This window comes from Caenorhabditis remanei, chromosome I, assembly GCF_010183535.1.
Source record: "Caenorhabditis remanei strain PX506 chromosome I, whole genome shotgun sequence".
In the NCBI taxonomy this organism is placed as follows: domain Eukaryota; kingdom Metazoa; phylum Nematoda; class Chromadorea; order Rhabditida; family Rhabditidae; genus Caenorhabditis; species Caenorhabditis remanei.
In genome coordinates, this window is record NC_071328.1 from 11,290,489 (window position 1) to 11,307,009 (window position 16,521).

The 16,521-nt window shown below is 38.6% G+C and overlaps 8 protein-coding genes across 8 annotated transcripts; 3 read left to right on the forward strand and 5 right to left on the reverse strand.

Moving 5' to 3' along the window:
• Positions 1-121: 121 nt before the first annotated feature.
• On the reverse strand, positions 122-1,263 carry GCK72_002486 (uncharacterized protein; the record flags this gene model as incomplete). Its single annotated transcript, XM_003112145.2, has 4 exons — positions 122-371; positions 422-693; positions 740-958; positions 1,009-1,263. 4 exons carry the CDS (start codon positions 1,261-1,263, stop codon positions 122-124), a joined length of 996 nt encoding a protein of 331 aa, XP_003112193.2.
• A 200-nt stretch (positions 1,264-1,463) lies between these two features.
• Positions 1,464-2,126, reverse strand: GCK72_002487 (uncharacterized protein; the record flags this gene model as incomplete). Its single annotated transcript, XM_003111855.2, has 4 exons — positions 1,464-1,576; positions 1,622-1,730; positions 1,784-1,997; positions 2,050-2,126. The coding sequence occupies 4 exons, from the start codon at positions 2,124-2,126 to the stop codon at positions 1,464-1,466; spliced, it is 513 nt and encodes a 170-aa protein (XP_003111903.1).
• A 247-nt stretch (positions 2,127-2,373) lies between these two features.
• Positions 2,374-5,274, forward strand: GCK72_002488 (uncharacterized protein; the record flags this gene model as incomplete). Its single annotated transcript, XM_003112206.2, has 8 exons — positions 2,374-2,464; positions 2,509-2,748; positions 2,850-3,245; positions 3,291-3,588; positions 3,638-4,355; positions 4,400-4,545; positions 4,595-4,897; positions 4,950-5,274. 8 exons carry the CDS (start codon positions 2,374-2,376, stop codon positions 5,272-5,274), a joined length of 2,517 nt encoding a protein of 838 aa, XP_003112254.2.
• Positions 5,275-5,490: 216 nt separating this feature from the next.
• Positions 5,491-6,158, reverse strand: GCK72_002489 (uncharacterized protein; the record flags this gene model as incomplete). The annotated part of the gene is made up of 3 exons (XM_053723452.1): positions 5,491-5,774; positions 5,820-5,984; positions 6,068-6,158. The coding sequence occupies 3 exons, from the start codon at positions 6,156-6,158 to the stop codon at positions 5,491-5,493; spliced, it is 540 nt and encodes a 179-aa protein (XP_053592097.1).
• A 301-nt stretch (positions 6,159-6,459) lies between these two features.
• On the reverse strand, positions 6,460-9,789 carry GCK72_002490 (uncharacterized protein; the record flags this gene model as incomplete). The annotated part of the gene is made up of 13 exons (XM_003111836.2): positions 6,460-6,549; positions 6,597-6,677; positions 6,727-6,933; positions 6,980-7,300; positions 7,348-7,572; positions 7,620-7,689; positions 7,734-7,975; positions 8,028-8,153; positions 8,201-8,485; positions 8,533-8,722; positions 8,769-8,995; positions 9,045-9,647; positions 9,727-9,789. The coding sequence occupies 13 exons, from the start codon at positions 9,787-9,789 to the stop codon at positions 6,460-6,462; spliced, it is 2,730 nt and encodes a 909-aa protein (XP_003111884.1).
• A 242-nt stretch (positions 9,790-10,031) lies between these two features.
• Positions 10,032-10,784, reverse strand: GCK72_002491 (uncharacterized protein; the record flags this gene model as incomplete). Its single annotated transcript, XM_053723453.1, has 2 exons — positions 10,032-10,283; positions 10,329-10,784. 2 exons carry the CDS (start codon positions 10,782-10,784, stop codon positions 10,032-10,034), a joined length of 708 nt encoding a protein of 235 aa, XP_053592098.1.
• GCK72_002492 (uncharacterized protein) lies at positions 10,091-11,214 on the forward strand (the record flags this gene model as incomplete). Its single annotated transcript, XM_053723454.1, has 2 exons — positions 10,091-10,160; positions 11,066-11,214. The coding sequence occupies 2 exons, from the start codon at positions 10,091-10,093 to the stop codon at positions 11,212-11,214; spliced, it is 219 nt and encodes a 72-aa protein (XP_053592099.1).
• A 1,813-nt stretch (positions 11,215-13,027) lies between these two features.
• Positions 13,028-16,068, forward strand: GCK72_002493 (uncharacterized protein; the record flags this gene model as incomplete). Its single annotated transcript, XM_003111856.2, has 7 exons — positions 13,028-13,129; positions 13,179-13,388; positions 13,440-13,537; positions 15,245-15,434; positions 15,481-15,648; positions 15,699-15,823; positions 15,870-16,068. The coding sequence occupies 7 exons, from the start codon at positions 13,028-13,030 to the stop codon at positions 16,066-16,068; spliced, it is 1,092 nt and encodes a 363-aa protein (XP_003111904.1).
• Positions 16,069-16,521: the final 453 nt, after the last annotated feature.

A 16,521-nucleotide genomic window follows, 5' to 3' on the forward strand; every position in this document is an offset into this window, starting at 1 on the left:
GATCTCTCCAGCTTTTTTCGGTTTTCTTGTTTTGTAATATTGAAGTGGAGAATAAATTATTATTCAAAAGTCAGATCAATTTGAGAGAGAACACATGATAAAATTATTGAAACAGGAAAAATCACACAGTACTGTGACCAAAAGTTTTTACAAGCGTTGACTCTCTGCCGTCCATACCATCTGATGCAGTGTAAGCAAGAAGAAGAGAAGTCGGATGCCAGGCAACTGAATACGTTTCACCGGTATGCTTGATCTCGTAACATCTAGATCCATCTGGAACATAGGCGATATCGATCGAGTGATCTTCGGATCCAGAAGCAAGAAGTTGCCCATTGCATGAGAAGGAAACTGTTCGTATACCGTAGTCATGTCTGAAAATAATAAATATTTATGCATTAAAACAATATAATAATGTGCTAACCTTGGAATAACCTTCTCACAGATCAGTTCATCAAGATCCCAGAGTGAACAAGATGCATCAGATGCTCCGACTGCCAGTTTCTGTCCGTCTTTTGAAATTGAAAGAGCCAAGCAATCGACTTGATGAGAATGAGCTTGAATTGTGGTGACTGGTTCGAGAGCACCGCCAGTGAACTTCAAAATCTCCACTTTTCCCCCTGATTCAGCGACAAAAACATGGTTGGATAAAGGATGGAATGTGAGTTCGTGGGAGAATGTTTTCATGTCGTGTGTCTGAAAATAGGTATGTATAAGACATTGTATTAATATGCTCACTTACGTTAACTACTTGATAGCTTCTGATATCGACTGTATTGACCCGATTATCTTTGTCCAGAAATATGAAGTATTGATCACAAGGCGACCAAGAGATAAAGAAGTTTCCGACTTTGTTCGAAATCCGATGTGTTGGTTTACTCTGTCTGATATCCCAAACACAGATATTACGATCAGCACTTGCCGATGCAAACATGTTTGGTTGTTTTTCACTGCATGCTACCTGAAATTTTATTTCTACAAAAACATGTTTCAAAAATTCATGTTTCTTACCTGCTCAACAGAAGATGTATGACTAGATCCGACCCATGAGAACCTCAATCGTCCTCCGTCTACGTTCGCTACACTGACTTTTTTGTCGAACGCTCCACACACAAGTTTTGTTCCGTCACAGTTGAATGCTACCGATTGACATTGTTGAACTTTCATATCAGTGGTCCGAACTCTTTTGTATTTCTCGAAATATGAAATGGCATCTGCTTGAGTGAGAAGACGAGCACATCGACGTTCTCTTGAGGATATAGTCATCTTAAGAATCAGATAAAAGTTGAAAAAAAACATAAGATTGTTAAAAGTATGTAGTGAAGGAACATATGAATCCTGCTGAAATATTTAAAGTAAAGAACACATGATCTGAAGAATAAAACGTTTATTGCAATGAACAGTGAACCCGTAACATAATAAGAAAATGAGAAACCTGAGCCAAAATGTTATAATTGAATCATAAATTATTGTGACGCTTTAGTATATGCTCTGGAGAGATACATTTCAATATCTGTGGAAGGTGCTGGTAGTTTGTTGTAAGCAGCTGCTCCGCACTTTATCAGGTTGTTGGCTTCCTCTGAAAAAAATCAATTTCAATATATCGAGAAATATAATTATATACCCGGACAAACGTCTACAAATTGTGGAAGGAGAGAAAGAGCATACTGCGCCACTTGATAATTTGAATTACAAAGAGCCATACGATAGGCGTCCAGCATCATTCGACGGGGCTGAAATATAGTAATTTGTTAAAGGAAAAACTTACAATTAGATGAAAACCTACGCTCTGTGGAAATGAGAGAATTGTGATACATGCTGCAAATGCTGATTTCCGAATAGGTGCCGATTTGTGTGTTAAAAGCCGAGAAACAAATTTTGGAGCTTTTGAACATCGTTCCGGATTATTTCTTTCCACTTTTTGAATTAAATCGAGAAGCTCCCGATCATGATAAGCTTGAGATAGCTCATAGTCGGAGATCAACTTTGAAAGAGGGTCACTGAAAATATTAATTGATTAATTAGAGTAATATTCAAATTTGTAAAATTTACTTTACTGCTTGTTGGTCCACGGGAAGAAATCTCGGGTGACTATTAGCACGACCTAATCTTTCATCGATATCCGTCATTTTTAGTGAGTATTTAAACTTTTATCAACGAATAGATAAGTTTTATTGTGATAAAAAAAAGGAAAAAAGGAAAGTTCCGCTCGGAGTACGGTGAAAAATAGTCTGCAGTTGCGCGTAACAGTGTTCGCAGAGTTCACTGAAATTTTTTCAGGAATTAGCGCGGACTTCAAATAAATCATCCACTTTTCATCAAACTTGCTGAAAACAATCATTTTCAGATACTAAATATTACTAATTTTCAATAAAAATGGACGAAGAAGTTCCGATGGATCTGGTGGATGACCAGTTTGATGATGTCTCCATCGAAGATGCACCCCTCGAAGATGTTGAATCTTTCTGTATTTGTTCTGAGAAATTACTTTGAATTTACATATTTTTACAGATAATCCGGATGGCTATGTTGATTGCGAAGAAGATGATGTTGTACCAACTAATGAACATTTTCGTGCTGAAAATCGATATAAACCAAGTCTTCGCACACCAAGAGAGTTGCCAACAATTCGGGAGGAAAACCGAGAAGATATTCGGTCGAATACAAGTTCTCGAGTTACTACTCGTCCTCCAAGTGTGTTGAGTGACAAGTCAAATGATTTGTCGAGTCAATTCGGATTTCAGAGTGGAGGTAATATATCACTTTTTGTTCAGAAGGTGCGAGAAAGATGTCACACTGTTCAAAAAATTATGCTAACAGCCTTCACATAAATTCGGATGCATTTTTTTCAGGTAATGCTATCGATCAATACACTGATAAGTTTTTCGCTGATGATAACCGAGCAGAGCGGCTATTTCCTGAAAGTGAGCTGATTAATAAGTTTGCATCACCAGCCAGAGATAAGCAAAACTCGTGGGAACCATCCGTTTGCCACTATGAAAAGCAGCCGACTCCTGAAGTGCAGAATAATTCTCCAGGGCTTATTTTTGCCAATTTGAGTTCAAAAAAAGATCCATTCGCTCAACGAAAGCAGGACGTAAGTCGAGTTGGAAAGGCTTCTGCCGAAAAAGTGAACGATGAAAACGAACCTACGAGTAGGAGGATTTCCCCTGAAAGAAATATCTTCACAACATCTCCGATGAATTCGACAAAGTTTCTCGAAGAAAAGACAAGTACACCCAAAAGACGTATGACATCGGTTCATGTTTTAAATCAATAAACAGTTTTTGCAGCCGGTGGAAATCGTATCGGTCAACGTGGTTTGCCATCTCTTGAGTTTTCAACGATCTATGAATATAGTCCACAACGCGCTTCCGGTACTCCAAGAAATTATCAAACCCGGCACCCAACAAATCCTATCACCCCGAACACAGCGACAACATCCGACACCCTACTTTCCTATAGGACGATCAATGATTCAATTGTAGCGAAAGTTCTTAGTGGAGAGAATACTGATAAGAATCTGCTCGATGCTCTTGAGGAAATTCGAAAGAAACGACAGAATCAACCTTCTAAACCGAATTTCGTGTTGTAAGTTTATGAATATTTTGATTCCTTTCTCATAAAACTGTAACTTAAGATCCACGAAAGGAGCCAAGCCGCAATTTTCTCAACAAAAAACATCAACAACTCAAAGTTCTGTATCAAATAAGCAGTCAACTTCCAATTCTTCATTTAACGGTACATCAGCTTCCCAGAGCGTTTCGAACTATCGTAAATCTCAAGAATCCCAGCGCAATGGTGCCACTACGGCCGAACTGAACAACTCTAACACAACTAATTTCACGAGTAACTCGAGTAGACTGTCGACGGCAAAAAACGATCGTTCTTCTCGTCAGCGAGGTGGATTCTCAGATTCGTCTGTGAGCACTGTCGTCCCAATTAGCAACTCGACAACCACTATTCAAAATAGTCGGGGTGGACGCGATTCAGTGAGCTCAGTTCGAACTATATCACGTGCTTCTTCGACTATGACAGTTGGTGGAAGTTACGCCCAAACATCTTCTGGAACAATGAAACCATTGAAAATCCACGCGACGAGAATAGCTTTTGGTGTCGTTCCACAGAATGAGACATTGACAATCGAGATTGAAATTGAGAATATATCTGAACGGCCATGTCAAGTTCGTTCGACTATTGACAGCGCAAAATCAGAAGTACAGATTCTCGATAACAAAATGGCTATGATAGATCCGAAGAAAAGTACGAAACTTCGTGTTGCATTTACTCCAACTTTGATTGGCCGTTATAACATGTTTCTTAAAGTTGAAGTCCCCGCACAAAATTTCACTCAAAGTGTAAGAAATTCTTAGAAAACAGTTTCATTATTCAAGTTTTTCAGATCCCAATATGGGGTTATGGCGGATTCGCGAAAATTACACCATTCTCTGAAACAGATCTTCGACCAACTGATAATGCATCTGAGTTCGTGATGAAGGCGTCAAATATGAAACGTATAACGTTCAAGTTGAATAACAGTGGAAATCGGTTAGAAATACTTTTCAAAAAATCTATTCATCAAACAGTTTTTTTTCAGGACAGGTTTCGCGCTAATGACAGTTTACGATTCAGCGATGAGACCAGTTCCAAACGACTTTGTTAACTTTTATCCAGCCCGAGGAGTTGTCGTTCATAGACAGTGTGACAAACGTGTTGAGGTTCGAATTGATACTTCATATCTTGGTCATTATGACGAATTATCAAATCATCGAACGTCTTCTGCAATGTCTACTGCTTCGACTTCTTCAATGGCATCATGTCGAAAACGAGCAATTCCTGGTACTGATTTCGTTGTACAAGTTGCTTGGGGAGAGGAGACTATTAGAGAAAGGCTACGATTGTGAGTTTCCTACAAACATATTGGATCATCATAGGAAGTGTATGTATTCCAGGTTGGAAATCAGAACAGGGCGCCATCAGATAATCGATGGCCAAGACTTTACATCACATCAGTTCGCTGATGAAAAGGCCGCCGTACATCCAGCTGGATGTCCGACTATTATTGACGAGGATGCTGATCTATTTGCATCTTCCTACAACACATTTTTCATCAACATATTCCCGTCGCCATCGGGTCTCAAAGCTTTCCAAGCCGCTTCAGTACATTTACCAAAGGCTACCAATAGTGATGTAACTGTTCTTGAAACATCCGCTTTCCGACAGAACACTTTTGTCAGCGACGCCACAATGATGTCGAGACAAACAAAACGAATGTAGACACCATACTTGTATATGCACCAATTGAAACTTTTACATTACTTTCCGGCCTGTCAAAAATTACCTCGTATTTTTCGTTCCCTGTTTAGTGTGATCTACTAGCAACAGTTTTCATATCATTTGGATAGCTCCATTGTCTGTAAAATGTATACTAAAATGAAGTTCAGGTTTTGATTATATAAGTACAGTTTTATGTAATACGTAACATTAATCAAGTTAGCTTGTTGATTCAGCCGCATCTGCCATTTCTGCGTCTGGTTGGGTTTCTTCAGTTGCTTCTTTCTCTTCAGTTCCTTCTGTCACTTTCGTATTTTTTGCTTCTTCCTCTTCATCTGTATCTTCTTCGGTATCCTTTTCTTCCGACGGTTGCTCAACTTCCTCTTCTGAATCAACCAATTCTTGACCTTCTTCCTCTGGCATCATACATAAACGATGTCGTTTGCGAAGATAGAACTGCCACTGTAGAACAACTTGATCCTCGACAAATTTCGCACTTGGTCCTGAAAGAAAGGTACTACAGAACGTAATTTGATAGAAATCATTACCATACGCCATGGCATCACGGAACTGTTGGCTTTGTAATGCTTCGAGCATGTGAAGACATTGAGGGAATTTCAAACATCTGGCATATTCGGGCTTTTTCCAGTAAAGCAGATATTTGAGATAGTTGACGAAGTACTCTTCTTTGAAATAACCACGTTGTGCGAGGACTGAAATAGAAAGATTGAAAGTGAATCGCAGAACTGTTTTTTTTATTGTTATATTTACTTCTAATAAAGATATATTAACTCACAGTTGAGATAGTTTGGGTTGCCAAGCGCCTGAACAAACTCGCATTCCACTTCGAATCGCGTTTTCTCGCTTTCAGTCGTTTCCATTTGCATTTTGAGAGCTGCTACATAGATGGTGTATTTGAAAATTTCTTAAGGCCAATCAGATATTGCAACGGTAGCGACAACCGAAAAGTATAAGAATAAAATTATGAAAGTTAACAGAACAGGTTTATTATTAAACTGGAAGTTACCGGGAATCAGTTAAAACCTAGAAATTGAATATGAAACGAAGTGAGATGAACAGAACTTACCGGCTTTCGTAAAGCATTTGATGATATTTCTTTATCAGAAATATGTGATTTACAGATATAATCGGGATATTACAGTAAATAAAAGATAACTACGTGTATGTTTAGGACATATCAGTGGATTCAGAATTGATAGAGATGTGACTTGGAGCTGGAGTGATACGGCACGGTTTTTTCGCAACTTGATCAATGGTCTGAAAATTATCGACTGAAAACTTTTTTTTAGAAAATGAAATGTTACCGCTTTGATTTTTCGTTTCATGTCGACTTTTTCAGAAGTGTCTTTGTCCAGAATATCAGCGGTGTCTATTTTCATTCCGTTCTATAAATCATTGAAATATTCTAAAATTAACAAAATGTTTTGAGCTTACATTCAAAACACGTGCAATGGAAGTTGGTGTTACAGTAGATGAAGTGCCCGGCATTTGAGGTCTCAGTCTATTATGTACTGCCACTTCCTCTTCTTCATGAGCACGTTCTTCAGCAAGACAGAGAGCGAGACGTTTGGTTTCTTCAGTAGACGATTCTCGGGCCATTTGGAGACGCATTGGTTCGAGAAGAACCGTACGCATGCGGGCCTAATAAATTTGTTAATGAATTGCAGTACAAATATTTTCAGCTTACGTAAAACTTTGCATATGCAGTGCTGTTGGTTATATCACTAGAGAGACCAATATTCATTCTTCTATTCTCATCCAATTTCTCTCTATCGAAATTCGTGAATTTTGGTTGTTGATCCAAACCGACATCGAGTGGATAAAAGTGTTCTGCAGAGAGACGATTCAACCCAGCACGTGCTCTTTGAATCATTTTCGTCATATCAAACGAAGCGGGAGTGGGTGGAAGTGTAGCTTTTGGTGGGCAGTGAATATCACTCGAATCGCAATCATTCGACCCAACACGAAGACTCCACTCAGCAACTTCATCCGACTTTTTGCAGAGCATCTGAATATAAGACGTTGCATTATCTCGTTAAATTTGGGAGCTCTCACTTTCTCAGCGAATCTCTTGGCAGTACGAGAAGCATCGAATCGGTGATCAGTCCAAAACTTTTTACCCCAATCAACCATGTCGTGTTGGCGAATAGCAGAGCACAACGACTCAACAATAAGCATTCGTTTCTCTTCTTCAGTATCTTCTGGATTTATTGTTGGCTTAATTCCAGGTTCCATTTTGATGTTTATTGGGCGAACGCGACAACCGATCTGATCGACATTCTGAAAATTGGGATGTTGAAAGTTAGAAAACACTGAAACACGTTTACCTTTTGATATCTTCTCGCCATGTAATAACGAGCCAAAGTTTTACTTTTCTCAATCATATAACGAATATCTCTGAAGAATTGATATTGTCGATGACTCTATAATATTAAACGTACGTTTCACAAAGCTTGAGCGACTGAAGAATTTGACTTGATTTCAATTCTTTGTCAACTTCTTCCATGTCTTTGTGTTTCTTAACAATGGAATTGATATGGTTCTCAACGGTTTTGTAACACGGATTGTTTTTGAGAACACGAATACGAGCAGCTGCCGGAATTTCCATTTCATTAATTCTTTTGTAAAACTCTTCTGGAGATTCTTCTACATCCGGATTGTCTTTTGCAAGTTTTTCGTATATCTGGAAGTGAGAAAATGTATAAAATTTACTCAACATAGCAACCCTAACTCACCTCTTTCATGAGCTCATTCGGAATTTTTTCCGCCTCTTGTCTGTCTTCCTCATCAAGTTCATCTTCCTCTGGAGCACGTCTTCCTGATTTCATCGCGTCCACAGCGTTACAGAATCCGGCAGCTAGCTGTAATTGTTTATTAAAAACTCAGAATAAATAGTTATAAAACATACTCTCAACTTTGCTGCAATCAATTGTAAATATCTTCTTCTCAACTGTTTTGGTGTTTTCTTTGGAAGCAACATTTGACATTTTGCCCAGTTCCCTTTTCCGAATACTTTAACAGCGTATAACAATTGTTCATCTTCTGCAAGAGTGAACCTCTCATTAACATGAGCCGATCGATTCAAAACATTTGTCCAACGTTCACGACATTGCGAATCGTTTCGGTTTTGAACTGCTTGAGCGACCTTCGCCCAATCCTTGGCGCCATAGCGAGAGACAGCACTTATAAGAAGCTGAAACAAATAGTTTCGTCAATTGAGAATAACTTCTAGAAACCAACCATATCTTCTTGGTCCGTCCAACGTCCATGTTTAACAGAAGAATCGAGAGTATGTGAAAAGCGAGTTCTCACTTGTTGACGAGTTCTCCCTGGCATGAATTGAGCCACTTTATCCCATTGGATGAGTCCGTTGATCGATGTCAGTTTAGTGAGCGCAATAAGTTTCGTATCCTCGTCTTGAGTCCATTCTCTGCAACAAATCATCTAATAAGTAATTAAGAAAATTTTTAACTCACTTCGAATGCTGAGAAATTTCAGTTTTGTACTTCTCCATACATTGGTACGACGTACGACGAGTGCCAAGACTAAGAGCAAGAAGCTGCCATGAAACGAATTTAGGGCTTTCTCGAAGCTCTTTCAACTTGTCGAGCTCATCACTAGTCCACGCGTCTTTGTTCCATTTCGGGTTCAACTCATTGCACCATTTCGACTTCACCGCCCACTCAGTCCGAGTTCCTTTGAACTGAAAAAATTCTTATCAATAATTATTGGTAGCGTAGGAAGCAATTTACATCAACATTGGCGATAGCATTCCATGGAATAACTGAATAATCAGCCGAAGCTGTCAAAACTTCTTCATCAGTTTTCGCTTTGATATAACTGATTTTTCTCATCAAATCTTCCAGTTCCATAGTCCATTGACGTCTTTCGTTGTTGGTAGTTGTGATATCAGCGACACGAAGCTTGCCCACAATGATGTCTCTTCTGGAGCACAGTGGTTGGACTTGATGACTAACCATAGCTTCTTTGACAGCGTCACGGAGTGTTCTAATTTCAGACGGTGTCCACTTTTTCTCTTCTCTCATCAACGGATCGAACCATTTCAGCTCTTGTTTCTCACGAGCCTCGGCGCTCATCGGTGGACACATGTTGTTCTCATCTTTGAAATATGGTGGCATGTATAAATGCACTGGAACTTTTCGTTTGGTGATGTCAGCACGATTGTACAAGCGATATTCTTCTTTCAATTGGTTTTGTCTCTGGCGATTATCGGCTAACTGCTGCTCTATGAGTTGAATAGAAACATCCAAAATTTCAGAGTAAGTTTCATTGAAAATCAGCAACTCTTCAATGCTATTACATCTGATTTCATCATCTGGCGTTTCGACTTCTTCCTGCAAAAAATGAAAAATGCTATTTATGTGAGAAAAAATACGAAAAGCGCTATCATAAAAGCTGGAAAACGATTTTCACCTCAAGAATAGGCGGGTTGTAGCTACTACTCGGTCCCGCACCTTCATCAAACGGACCAAACATGTTTCTAGCAGTCGAATTACTGAAAATTTTTGAATTATATGCCGGAAGTTTACCAACTCTTGAACAAAAAACAAAATTCAATGCAAAATTAATTCGCACACAAGCGCCGTAAATCAAGAGGGACTAACATTAGCATGTAGGAGTTAGTCCACGACCTCGAATAAATTAGAGGGAAGTTCAAAAAAAAAAGATTTATACAACAAAAAATTGTTTCATATATGAAAATATAAAACATAGAAATATTAGTCACCAAAGTTTCGGCACGAGAGCCATTCTGTCATTTGGATAAGAATGGTGAAGAATGCAAAAGCGATTGCTGGAAAACTACGAGCAGCAATCGCGTATCCAATCCATTGAAGACATTCTCCAAAGTAGTTGGGACAACTGATATATTCGAATAGATGCCCACGGGGGATACCATATGATCCAGCAGGATTATTTCGGCGAAGAGAAATGAGATGAAGGTCGGAAATCAAATGAATTATGAATCCAATCTGGAAAAAATGATATTTTTGAGAGAACGCCAAAGAAAGACTCACCACAAAAAGCCAGACACCGAAGAAAACAAAAAATCTTGGGTGAATTTTATCGAATTCTGGTTGATAATAGGCGTTCCAGGATCCTTGAATAAAGCCATTCCACGTACAGAATGCAAATGCCATCAATACGATTTTAGCAGGAGTTCGGTTCTTCGAATTCAACAAAAATGGATAGATAAATGATCGATAGGCGTAATGAAACATCATCAGACATGTCAAGAATTGTCCGAATTCTGTCAGATGTTGATCCGTCCAGTAAAAATAAAATGGGATGAAAAAAGCGGGTGCTTCTTGAACAGCCCAGGCGAAATTAGCAGGAAAAGTCCATCTGGATGTCGATGGATTACTATATCTACCGTATTCCGCTTGCTTTCCGGTGTTTGAGAGAGTCAAGAATACAAATATTCCACAAGTCGTCATAAGCCAAGATCCAACGATAATAATGGCAAACAGCATGGTGAAGCAAATGATAGAAAATTATTTTCTCTACGATAGACACCTTTGTTTTGCATTATTACGTGCAAATTGGAAAAACAGCTACGTGGCTTTACGTGGAAAATTTAAACTTCGAACTTAAACGTAATTTCGAACGAACAATGCTAATAAATATTTTCGCTTCGACGGATAACCCCGAAGAATCATAAGAATCTTTCTTTCCTTTTGGTCTTGTTGATGGCTGTTGTTGGCGAGTTCCATTGATTTTTTGTCTTCATATTTCTGATTGTTACCATTTCCAGGAGCTCTCGGAGGATGGTCTCATTCCTTCTCTCACTCTCATGAATTCCATGGACATCATCACGGAGGCTTGCTGGAAGGAGGCGGATTCAACCCTTATGGCGGATACTATCACGGAAACCATTGGGGAAGAAAGAAGTTAATGAAATGAAATTTATCCATTGAATTCCTCAACGACTACATCATATGCTTGACTTATCTTGTAAAAATGTAAATGTTCTTCTTGTAAATGAATATTTTATTTTAAAAAGCTAAAAGTTGTGAGGGCGTCGATAAAGAGTGCGAAAGCTTTACCGAAAAATTTATGAGACCACGTAATTTCGCTTCAACGGATAACCCCGAAGAAGCTTGTCCAAAATTTATTTGTGTTCAACACATTCTTTCGAATGGTCGAAATCCATGCTAACCTTGGTTAACTGGGTTAAAACCAACGAGAACAGCGAGAGGCGACGACCAATACTGCAGCGTGTACCGACATCTACCGGGTTCCGCCGCTCGCTATGTTTTCTGTGGGAGAAGTCTCCGCCCACTTTCCTCGGGCGTCTCTTTCAGCGGGGAAACTGGGAAATGTTACGTTTTTCTCCAGATTTTTAGATAGAATGGATGAATGATCAAAATAAAAAGTTAGAAACAGTTATTTATATAATTTCCAGATTTGATTTGAACAGAAAATTAAAAATTAAATCAAATCCAGTCGTCATTCGTTTGCTACCATTTTCCTTTGTTCAATCTGATTCGAAGCCTTCACACATTGCTTTTTAGGATACATTGTTGGAAAAGTCAATTTGGATGTCGATGGATTACTATATCTACCGTGATCTGCTTGTTTCCCGGTATTTGATAGAGTCAAGAATATAAATATTTTACAAGTCGCCATTAGCCAAGATTCAACGATTATGATGGCGAGCAGCATTGCAAAACCAAGATTTTTTCAATGATTTTTTCTTCTTCTTTTTTTTGCTTCTTATGTGTAAATATAAAAAAAGCATCTACGTTGTTTTTCGTGGAAATTTGAATTGTGTAAGCGAGCAATCACTCGAAGTGTTTATAAATACGTGATTTGGCTTCGACGGATAACCCGGAGGTAACCCCTGTTGGATTTTTTCAAAGTTTCTGAAGTGGATACTAATTGTGGAATAGGAAGTTGTGAATTAACTAGTTAAATAAATAACCTGAGAAGTCGAAAAGAGGGCTCCAGGAGCTAGATGTTTCGCAGGCAGACTGCTCCACAGCCTAAATTTTGCCGTGTTTTAGTGATAACTTGACTTTTTCAGGTAATTAATTGTGGGAGAAGTAAAATAGAACATTTTCTGTAATTTTCATTAAGGGGACTACAAGAATTTTGTCCAAAGAAAAACAATAGAAACAATTTTTGTTGAAAAAGCTGAAAACTGTTTTCTCGTAGAAGTAGCCGTACAACCAAAAAGTTTAATGGTTCAGAAAATGACAAAGGCCAACAATTAATTACCTGAAAAAGTCAAATCATCACTAACAAAATGGGAAAATTGAGAATGTCCCGGAGCCGAAAAGAGGTTAAATTTTGAATGTTTGTTCACATTTTCCTTTGTTCGATCTGATGCGAGGTTTTTGTATCATCAAAGGAATCTTATAGCTTTTTAGGATACATTCTTGGTATATTCCCGTATCCAGAATCTTCCTGGAGTGTAAATCAGAAAGGCAAAAAAAGAAGAAGGCATGCTTTTTCTTTCTGAAAGTGAGTTTTCAGGTCATAATTTGTGTGTATTACACCACGCCCTGAATATCTCTCATCTGAAGATCTTTTGGCTTTAGCCGCCTTGTTATAGACATCTCCACTCTCAATCCATCCGTTCTCTTTTTCCTTCTCCCCATTCTACTCAGGAAAATCTCAGTTTCCAATCTTTTTGAGGGATTCGGAAGGGGACAGAGAGAACAGTTCAAGGACACATTCTCTCTTACCACTAACCTTTTTCTTTTTCATTAGAATGAGAAGAACTCAGTTTCGAATAAAACACAGTGCACTATTTTTTGGATTACTTTTCACCGTATGCTTTGTTTCACATATCATTTTTGAGGATATTCACCGTGTAAGTTATCATTTTTCTAATGAAAAAGAAAATAATTTTCTGAATCCAGGATCCAAAAACTGAGAAATTTCGAATATCCCGAGCATCCACGCATCGTCACCTGAATATAAGTGTTGTTATGGTGGTCTCAAATATAAAAGGAGCTGAAAAAGAGTATACAACAGCTCTAAGATCCATGAGATGTTACTGTAAAATGCACAATTATGCTTTTCGTTTGGTGGAAGATGACGATTTTCGAGGAGTTTGTGACCAGAAAGATGTGAGTTTCGGAGAATTTTTTGATCAGTTGTGAAGTTTTTAAAAATTGCAGTTTATGTTTCGACGACATTGTATTGTTGCGGAATTGTTGGAGAAATCTGATTGGTTGGTGTTTCTAGATGCAGATATTGCAGTCGTGAACCCTCATGTGTGAGTTTTTAGCACTTTATGATAAAACCTCCCTCCCTCATTGACCCCACGCCTCTCCTCTCAACTGAATAGTAGCCGTCGCGAGCCCGGATTTTGTCGGTACACTGTTTAACCCTACCCCCTCGCCTCTCTTTCGTTTTATCGCTTCTTCGGCTTATTAGCTAAGATCAAAGTGTAGTATCTGTTCTTATCGTATTAACCTACGGTATACACTCGACTAGCGTCCCCCGCCTCCCGGCGGGCTCCGCTAGAAGGGGCTTCGCCCCTTGCGCAGTGCTCAGCAAGCTTTGAATTTTTGTCCTACGACCATTTTGAAGCAAGTTATGAGCATTTTTCTAATTTATGTGGCCCAAGCAAACAGAATTTCATTAGCTTTCGAATGGTAGTAAGATGAAGGTTCTACGACAATTTCGAGCCAAGTTAGAAAAAACAAAAAAATTAAACCAGCCAGAAACTCGAACCAAAAACCCGCGCGACACACCACACCACTGCCACTGAGCCACACATTCGCCGGTGTGTAGCCACCCAGATGGCGTTTAAGTGGTGGGAAGAGGCACGCTTGCTTCGACTCGACCAGTTGTCTCCTTTCAAAAATTTTCTTCAAAGTTTGGGACTCTATAACTCGAGTCAAAATCAATATTTTTTAAGTCTGTTTTTTTCTCCCCCTAGATAATTTTCTTGGCTAACACATATCAAAAATCCATATTAGCTGGACAGATGACACTCCAGAGCTAAGCGATATAAGCGAAAAACCCGTTTTCTTCACAGCTCAGTTCCCACTGGACCGTTTTGGCTGAAACTTGATATTCCATTAGATAATTCCGATTTGACCAACATATCAAAAAATCAGAACAACTTTAGTACAAAAATTTTTCAGGACAGCAAAAATAGTCCGGTGGAGGCCGACAACAGCAAGGCGTTTTTTTCTGTTTTTCTGCAGTCCACCGGCCGTACCGGGCGGGGGGTGCTTCAAATTAAAAATTTGACGTAAAACAGTGATTTCTCGTCTAATTTTACGTCTAGTTACCAAGTTATATCAAAAACTATCGGGTAGAACTCGAGATAATCGAGGTGAAGCAAAAAAACCGAAAAATGAAAAAACAGAAAATTTTCTCAAAATAAAAAGTAGCCTTCATTCAATCGATTATAACTCGTTTAGAAGTATGGAATCTCAAAAAGGGGGTTCTTAATAAAAAAATTGGCCTAAAATTCCCTATCGAGTAAAAAAATAAAATCAAATTTTCATCGAGAATCGGAAAAGTTATGAATGCTTCAAAAGAGGGGACAAAATTGAGACATTTTTTTTCGTTTTTTTCGCCGAATTTTGAGCATAACTCTGCTCTTTTTTACTCCAGAAATATGGAATTTGGCAAAAAGCAAGAAAAAGTTATTAGCTAAAAAGCTATTAAAAAATTATTAAAAAATATAAAGTTTGAACAAAGTTGCAAGCGGCAAAGCAAAAAAACTTTTTTGGACATTTTTTTAAGCCCCGCCCACTTTTTTTCCCCGCGTCATACCTACTACCCATTGGGAAAGAAGGTGGTGGAATGAGTGTAATAAAGGTTATATGATTTTTGGAACCTAGGAAAGACTCGGGGCTTCCTCCGACTTTCCAAGGGTCGTCCTGGCGTTGCACTGCTGCCAGGCTCGGCCCAGTCCCCGTGGGGACTAAAAAAAGTGCTTCGAAGAAAATAAGTTAGTTTTCAGGCTTCTGGAAGAGTATATCAATCCTTTGTACGATTTGACATTCTATGATCGTTTTGTGAATTGGGAAGTTGCTGCTGGATCATATATCGTTCACAATACTCCATGGGCGAAGGCATTTCTCCGAAAGTTTGCTGATTTCGAATCAAATCTTCCAAACAGTTTTCACGGAACTGATAATGGGGCGCTTCATGTAATCTAACTTCTAATTTTGAACATCGAATCGAAGATTTTTCTAGATTTACCTTCAACAAACATTCTATCCACAACTATCTGATGAGTCACAAATTTGCAAGAAAATCTGGGAGAAAGCTGAGAATTATAGGGACTTATTCACGTTTGAGGCATGCATTCGGACTGTAATGGGAGATGTTCATGAGTTTGATCGGGCGAGGATATTAAAGAAGGTTGTTTATTTTGTCTTTATATTTCCGTATATTGTTTTGAAGAAATTCAGGGAACGGGATGGGTCAGAGACATCTGGTTGACAGATTCAAAATGGAATCCTGAAAGAGATTTCATGCTTCACGGGTTGAAAGATACACATGAAGTATTTTTGAGCCAGGGATTCCTTGTCAACACGTAAGCAAACATTTCAAAAATTCATAAATGTGAAGAAATGTTCCAGAATATTCGGACAGTTCAATTGGAGATCTCCGTTTTCTTCGAAATTGAAATTAGAGCAATGTGGATCCCCAGACTTTTGGAAAATGAATAAGAATTTGATTGTTTCGAAGAAAGAAATTGAAAGAGATTTGCGGAAAGAATTCGATGAAGTGGAAAGACGAAGATGGGAGAGTTTATCAGCAGTTGCCGGTTATATTTGATCTCAATACGTGTATTTTTTTACTGAAAAGTTTAGTGCCTGTTAGATAATAAACTCGGTTATTCTGAAGTTTTCTGATTCTTGGAGCAGCAAAGGACTGGGAAAGGCTTGCTTAACTTATCAATTTTGAGGCAAAGACGGTTTGGGCTCTTTAAGGAAACTTCGAAACTGAGAATCTGATTTCTAACTGTTCCTTCGCTCTGATTCATCGCTTGAATCCCTTGTAATAGATTGTTCTCGAACTGATTTCCCGCCGGATACTCTAACTCAAAGAGAAGAGAAACCAGTTATACAATGTCTTTTCTCTAAATGAAAAAAGATGATGAGATACACTGATATATACGTAATATAGCTAAGAAGCCTTCATGAATCCCCATCGGAGACAGACCCTCTCCTTCTTCTTTTTTTCCTTCTTTCCGATAAATGTGAATCGGTTAAAAAGTGGTATTAGCCA